General features: G+C 25.1%; 1 protein-coding gene across 1 annotated transcript in view; it reads right to left on the bottom strand.

Annotated features, from left to right (window-relative positions):
* Positions 1–8,222, bottom strand: part of LOC107457153 (filamin-type immunoglobulin domains fbug) — a 100,057-nt gene that overhangs the window by 20,767 nt on the left and 71,068 nt on the right. The window contains exons 31-36 of the mRNA XM_043043964.2: positions 7,641–7,787; positions 6,116–6,199; positions 4,513–4,650; positions 3,402–3,575; positions 1,272–1,433; positions 326–547 (exon numbers count right to left, since the gene is read on the bottom strand). Of these exons, the coding sequence (XP_042899898.1) occupies positions 326–547; positions 1,272–1,433; positions 3,402–3,575; positions 4,513–4,650; positions 6,116–6,199; positions 7,641–7,787 (927 nt within the window). The remainder of the gene's footprint in view (positions 1–325; positions 548–1,271; positions 1,434–3,401; positions 3,576–4,512; positions 4,651–6,115; positions 6,200–7,640; positions 7,788–8,222) is intronic.

The following is an 8,222-nucleotide window of genomic DNA, read 5'->3' on the forward strand; positions in this document are numbered from 1 at the left end:
GTGAAAAACAATGCTGAGATAACAGAGACTCCTAAAATACATTTTTATCGACAACTTATTTTTATTTCATCAAGGAGCAGATTTTGATACAAACCATCACAACTATTTTTGGAACATTTAATTATTTAAAGGCCTGCATTCACTTTACTTCTGATTCTTTACACAAATTGACAACGATTACATAATATTGACATATAAAACAATATATTTCAATAATATCATTAATAATTATAAATACTAAGAATTTAAAAACAAATGCTGGAATATTTTATATTCATAATATATACAGTTCAATGATTTTTACCAAACTATAAAAAACTATTACCTTTAAAAATCTGTTCTCGTCCTATGATGCCATCTTCAACATCCACCACTTTGACCCTACTAGGATCACAAATTTCAACAAGAAATGGTTTACTTGAAATAGTGGATCCTTGATGCAAAACTTCAACTTTGTAAGTTCCTATTTCATGAGGTTGGTATTCCACCCTATAGCTATCATGTTTTAAATTGATAACAGATGCAGGTACAGTAGTTCCATTTGGACCTTTAGTAAATAGAAGAAAAGCTCAAATAAGAAACTAAAAACTCTCTAATAGAATAGCATTTACTATACAATTTTATAACAAAATAAATAAAAAAAACTTTAAAACCTTGTTTCTTAAATGTTTTAGAGTATTGATCACAATAGTTTGATAAAGAAGGAAACATAAAATATTTAAGGAAAAAAGTATTGAAAATACTTTTTAGGAAGAGCTCAAAAAGCAATTTTAAAATAATAAATTGTAAAAAATATATTTAAAGAAAAAGTAAAGTACTGTGGATAATATGTTTTGTTCATAGAGTCATCTGTATTGGTAAAATCAATATCTTTTTCATTTTTGCCATGCAATTAATTGTTTGACACTTAGCAGTGTGTATATTATTGCTACAATATTTATAGTTCTGATAGACACTAAAATTCAAAAACAAAAAAAAAATTTATCAAAAGTGATGTACATTGAATGAAAAATGCTTTTGAAATCAAGGTTTATTATACACATTTATACATTTTATATTTAATCAAAAACAATAAGTGAAAGTAAATGCTATAATAATGGGAATAGTGTCATAAAAGTAAATAACATTAAATTTTCAAGTAAATTGAATAAAATAGGGGAAATAATGCTTCCAACAAGTATCAAAAGAATTTAAACTTAAAATAACTTCCAAAGCATGAAACAACCAAAACTGTGACTTTAACACAAATTGAACAATAATTATAAAAATACCTGTTATTTTCACTTCAATGTCACCATCTAAACCATTTGTTTCAATATCAAATACATTAACTGAGCCAACTAGACCTTGCTTTAAACCATCACCATTTGCAATAATTGAATGAATTCCTTTGCCAGACGTTGGATGGTGTACCTCAATTTTGAAAGGACTTCCTAAAAGTTCAGAAATGTGAATTGAGTTACAAATATGATGAAAGGTTTGAAATTTGCAAGTTTAGAATACTGTGTCATATTAAAATAATTTTTAACAATGATGTAAGAAAGTTCTTTGAAGCAAAGAGAAACAAATTTTGAAGAGACATGTTTAACTTATTTAAACTTACAAAGAATCAAATTTTAAATTAAAATTAATTTTAATTAACTGAAAGAAACATTAATCCAAAATGTTACTCCTTTATGATATAGAGTTAAACAAATTTGAAATGTTTAGATAAATTAACATGATATTATAGCATATGCCTCATTAATCCATCCCATGTTGCAGCAATACCTAAAAAATTTTTGATCTAATTATCTGTTAATAGCATACTAAGATACAAATTTAATGGTTCAAGGGATAAAGCTTAATTTATTAATGCAGACAATTTTTGTGAATTATGAAATCAGACATACAACTATTTTTACTGTAATATTAAAAAAAAAGTTACAACACAGATTGAAAGTGCATAGTTTTTACTCTTGTCACTCTTTAAATTGGGGCTATCTTAAAAAAAAAAACATAGATTCCAGGTAAAAGTAGTCCATAGTATCCTTATAGTTTTTTTTCATCAAATTCAAAACTATTGACAGTTATTTATTAAAAAAATCTTACAACTTAGACCAAAGTTCATGGTACTATTTTAAAAACAAAAATGAAAACTAGTTATCTTATAAGAATACATGTTTCCTAATGTACAACTGTGAAGTGTATATTTTTTATGTCTATTGCATTATCATTATGTCTATTGTCGAATTATATTTTGGTAACTTGTACACCAAAACTAAAACTATTTTCAACTGTTATTTCTAAAAAATTACATCTGAAAATGCAAACTGTAATGCACCACTTGCAACGTCGATTCTTACTTTACAATTTCAAAAAAGATAACTGTAATCTAGAATATGTGGTCCCAATCGGATACTCTTAAGTTTAAACCATTCATATTCCTCTTCCTCTCTCTTTTTGCTTACTTCTACACATCTCTCATCTCTAGAAATATATTCAATATTATATAAGGTACAAAATAAAAAAAAATTGCTAGCAACCATGCAATTCACTTTTTTTAAGGATAATTTAATGGATAAAGTAAAATTTTATATCTATTTATAGTCATTTAATTTATTATTCATGAAAAATTTGTGAAATGTGATACATGGAAATTTCAACAATATCTCCAAATATTTAACTTTAAATGGCAAAATATAAAATTTGACTGAAATTGGTGAAACAGTTTCAAAGAAAGGAAAATTTCAAAATAAGCCTTTACATATAATCTCTGTAACTATTCAAGTTGTACAGAAAAAATTTGTACAAATCTATAAAACTCATGTTTCAAAAGATAATTTTTTGTGAAAATGACACTTTTACAGTTATTTATTATTTTTGAGAATTAATTCTAAAAAAATATAAAAAAGAAAAGAACGATAAGATATTCAACTGTTCACATATTTTTAAACTATGTAATTTCAAGAGACACAATGAAAAATTTGAAGAAATTTGGTTGAATAGTTAGTTCTTGAGAAAACTGAAAATAAATTCTTTTAGATATTACTAAAAAAATATTCTACTGATTTTACACAAATACTGAATTTTGTCATTTAAAACAACACAATTCAAAAATTAGTATACCTAGTAATTGAACTTTTGAACTTTATTTAAATAAATAAAGAAGAAATACTAAATAATACTTTAAAAAATTATCTTTTTGCATGGCACTGTTCATAGATAAATGAGTTTTATAATTGTGTCCATAAGTTTTTAATTCCTCTAAATAGTTCAAGGGAAACATAGCAAACAGAATTTATTTTCCAAGCATAGACTGTATGTTTTTTATGTTTTAAAATATATACATAACCAATACAGAAAATATATGCCCTAATATGATCTACAATGTACAATTTTGACAAAACAAAACACCATACCAGGTACATCTTCTTCATTAAATGTAATGTTCACATAATGAGAGATTTTGTCTTGAGGAACAAATGTTACATCATAGAGGCCCCTGCTTCTCATAGAAACTTCAGCTCTTACCGATGACTTCTTTGTGGTTACAACAAGTTCTAATGTTCCATCACCAGCCTGAGAAGCATCCACTAGAATGATACAAATGTTTTTTAAAAAATATTAGAGCACACAGATTAGTTTAAAATTAAACCATTGTTTAATTTTTTACTGCTAAATTATAATATAATTCTCTTAAGCATTATAGCAAAGAACCCTAAGGCCCAATTGGATTTAAATTATCCTGCTACTTTCCCATTAAGATGAGGAAAATTAGTTTTTGAAAAAAAAAAATACTGTCTGAAATTTATTATACATTAATAGCCTTTAGCTCACAAAATTTGATTTAAACATTATATGTATAAGTAATGCTCTTCTGTAGAAATTATTTCAATCTTTCTATGCAATAATTGCAAAAATATAAATGAATTCTTTTCTTTTGATAATAGTTTACTGCATTTAAATAGCAATATGTATAAACTTATATTAAAAATGTGTATCTAATTGTAATATATAGATGATAAACAGATTTCATTTGTATGCTTTTCTTTTATATATTTATATAGAGCTATTTTGAGTGATCCCTCAAAACTCATACAGAATATCTAAACAAATTAAGAAAATTTATAAATTCGAATTTACTTTTTAACGGAAGTTTTTATTTATTCAGAAAATAGGAACATGTGGAAATACACATCTGACAAATTTCTGCCTAAGCTTTCTTGGCACATGTGTGATAATATAGCGAAAATTTTAAATGCAGTTGAATCTCAGTGATACAGTATCTAATCAGCTCATTCAACGTTTGGGCAGATGTGAGCTTGTTTCTAAAAATTTGGCATTTTAAATTTTTAGATTTTGCTGTGACACACTATATGAACTGTGTCTTACATCATACAAATAATTATATTTTAAAACTTTAAAATAAGACAAAGAATATTGTATAAAGAATAACAGGCTTACTTAGACAGAAAATTACTTAAAACAATAAATAAAGGTTAAAAAAATAAATAAATAAATAAAACATGCCTTGGAAAGTACAAGGCTTCCCAACAATTCCAGGAACTAATTTTGAAACTTTTACTTTGGAAACATCATAAACATTGCATGTAAATGGGCTTCCAGGTAAAGCAATATCATCTAAAGTCACTGAAACTTGATGAGGACCTAAAATATAAAAGTTAAACCTATAGATGAATTTAAAATAATGAATTTTAATATATAAACTATCCTAAAGGTGAATTCCTTCATGTAAAACTTGTCATATTGATTATGATACACAGACGAACTTCAATGATTTAGTTTTCAAACCCGAAACAATTTTAAAATCCTTGTAATAATAATAATTTTAAAAAAACATTGGACAAAGCACAGAATGTTTCGCATAAAAAGAAGAGTGATTAATAAAATCAAGCATTTAATTATTAAGTCATTGTTAGTTTTGTCAGAATAATTCATTTATATTATTATTGCAGGATTAAATTATTAATTTTAAATTATGTTTAATTAGCCAAAATTTAGGAAATTTGAGGATTTTTTTATCTTTCAAGAACAAAATCTTTTTTCAAAGTCGATTTTCAGAAATATTTATATTACAGCTACTATTTACTATAAAATTAACTAGTTTTAACTGAATTTTCTTGATCCTTTTTCTTTTTTAAGGATGAAAATAAATTCTCTAATTTTATTTCCTAAAGCATTAAAATCACAAGGAACGTTTGGAACTATCTCAAATAGTACCATGAAATCATGTAATAATCAGCAAAATATAATTTATGTAGAATTAAATAATTTAACATAATTAGGCTGCTGTACTAAAAATATAAAAATTATAGAAAAGTGTTTATACTTTTTTTAAGCAAGAAAAGAACATTTTTAAGTCATAGTTCAAAAAGAAATTAAAAAATTTATTGGTATTGAAAAGCAAAGGATGTATTTTCTAATGTTTGTGAAGTTTAAAACTAATAATAATCTATTGATTTAATATAATATTTCAATAATTATTAATATAAATTTAATATTATTTTTAAAGAGGAGGGCCATTTCAACAATAAGATGTAAAAAAGCAAAGTTTTTATAAATAAGGATAAGCTAATTTTATAAACATGAATCTTCCAGAACTATGAAGAAGTAGCATAATAAAAAATAGTACTCATGGTATTTCAACTATTTTATATTGGACCTGAGAAAAGAAATCTTTAAACTTTGATCCTTTAAAGATACTTTTGAATGAGTAGAGTGAACTTTCTAAAGTATCAATGTTGCAAATGAGTCAGCTATCTTAATATAGTTTTACCGATCAAGAAAACTTTAAAATTTATAAACTAATAATTTCAACTTTTTAAAATGAACCAAACCATTTAAAATAATATATATTTAACATTAATTATTCTATTAAAAGTAAAACAGCAAACAATCCCCAAAAATATAAAATGGCAAAAATTATTTAATGCAAGTTTTTATATGAAATGAAAAATTAAGTACACAAAATTTAAAGAAATTTTAGAACATAAATAAGCTTTAATCAAAAATTTTCCTTTAAAAATTTCAAATGTTGTATCTGATTACTTTTATAACAAAAAAAAATTGTGACTAAGTAAGTAAACTTTATAATACCCGAAACGACACTTACCCACTTCTATAGGCCTAAAATTGACATCAAATGTAGTACTTGATGTTCGGTTAATATTAACTGGTATATTTTTAGTAGTTGGACCTAATAAAAAAAAATTTGAATATATTAAAAATCCAAAACACAAATGGTATAAACATGAACGAAGTGGTAATGACAATTATAATGCAGTACAAATTTATTACTTTAATTCTAAATACATAAAAGCTTAGAAAATGAATCAAAATTTTTAATGTTTTAAAATTTTTAATTAAAAAAAACTTTTTAGAACAATAAAATAAAAAAAAATTACTGATGAAGACTTAATTTTAATAATGCTTGATTTGTAAAAATTGAAGCTCTGAAATACTAACAGAATATAGAATATAGAATATACTAACAGAATATAGAATTCTGAGGACTTCTTCAAAAAAAAATTTTTTAACTATTTAATTATTTTTTTAACTATTAACCTAAGAATGCCTTTACAGGGTGACAAGAAATAACTTAAGATGTATTATAATTTAAATGATATTAAAATATAAAAACTAAGCTTTCTAATAAACATGGAAACATTATTAGCTGTAACGTATTTACAAAAACCTTTTAAGTGATCACTTATGATCTCAATGCAGAGATTTAATTGTATCACAAAATTTTCTACCATGCTCTGCAATTGAACCCTTGTCTCCAATCAATACAAAGCAAAAAATCCTAAGATTTAAGAGTGGTGAAGAAAGTGATCATTCTTGTACTTTAAAAAAGTCAGGTAATTGTGCCTTGCACTATTCTTGATAACATACGCAGCATAATGGATAACACAACCAATATTCATACACATGTTTGTTTTTATCATAACAGCAATTTAGGCAGGTCTGTTCTCTTGCAAAGACAAGAGGTTGGAGACTTCCTAACAACCTTAAAAATGGAATCTGTGGTTAATTAAGGCATTTTTTTCTTAAAGTATTATGCTAGTATTCCTAAATTATTATGCTAAAGTAGTAGCTATACAAATGCAGGGAATCAGTTTTTCTTTGATGGATTAAAGATTTTTGTTATAAAGAGTTAGGAAATTTTAAGATTATGCAGTATTGAATGGTTATAGGGTGGTTAGTATATGAGATGAACAACTAAAAAGACGGAATGTGTAATATCATGTTAATAGATTTTATATGGTATGAATACTCAATTTTATTTTAGTGCTGGAATAAAAATACATTTTAAAGGTATATTACATCCATTCTGGAGTTAGGATACATGAAAAATGAAAATCAGAAGGAAAAAAAATGCAAATTCAACTGAAATATTCATACTTGAGTATTAAAACATTAATTTAAAGAGTTAAAAACAAAGTGATTTTTTTAACAATATATTGGAATACCAAACATTGACTAGTAAAACATAACCAAACATTGTATAATTATAAATTTTTTAAACATATTTATTTACAAACTTCACAAATTGTGAAAATACTGTAGAAGGTATTAATGGTAGCAGAAAAACAACATGGAAATGAATGATTTATAGAGAATTAAAGTTAACTAACCCATAACTGTTACTTTACATATTCCATTTTCAAGACCTCGAGTGTCTACAGTAAAATGTGCTCCTTGAGATAAAGAAGTCATTCTCAGAGAAGACCCCGTAACAACCGATTGACTACTATCAGTAACTTTAACATAGCATGGGCTACCTGCATACAATGATTAAAAAGAAGATGGCACATAATTATTATAAATAATTCTGCAAAAAAACTTCAAATTATTTTAATTCAAGTAATATTTTTGAATTAAAACTTTTAATTTTTAAAAATCTGAATAAAAACTAAATTAAAAAGCTTAGTTAGAAGGTAAAGTTTGAGTTTATAGAACACAATAACACAATAAAATTCTTTTAAAGTGAAGTACAAGTTAGTTACCATGCATCTATTACTACAGTAGAGAACCAATTATCCGGGATGCTTGGGACCATCGCTATCCCGGATATCTGAATTTCCCAGTTTTCTGGATCAACCAAAAAGTGTCGTTAATCGATGTTTTATCGAACCCGAATTACAAGGAAAAAGTGTAATGCATAAAGTAAGAGAAAAAGAAAGGTACTCCTAACTTTAAAAAGAAAAAAAAATGGT

The sequence above is a fragment of the Parasteatoda tepidariorum genome, chromosome X1, assembly GCF_043381705.1.
Source record: "Parasteatoda tepidariorum isolate YZ-2023 chromosome X1, CAS_Ptep_4.0, whole genome shotgun sequence".
In the NCBI taxonomy this organism is placed as follows: Eukaryota; Metazoa; Arthropoda; class Arachnida; order Araneae; family Theridiidae; genus Parasteatoda; species Parasteatoda tepidariorum.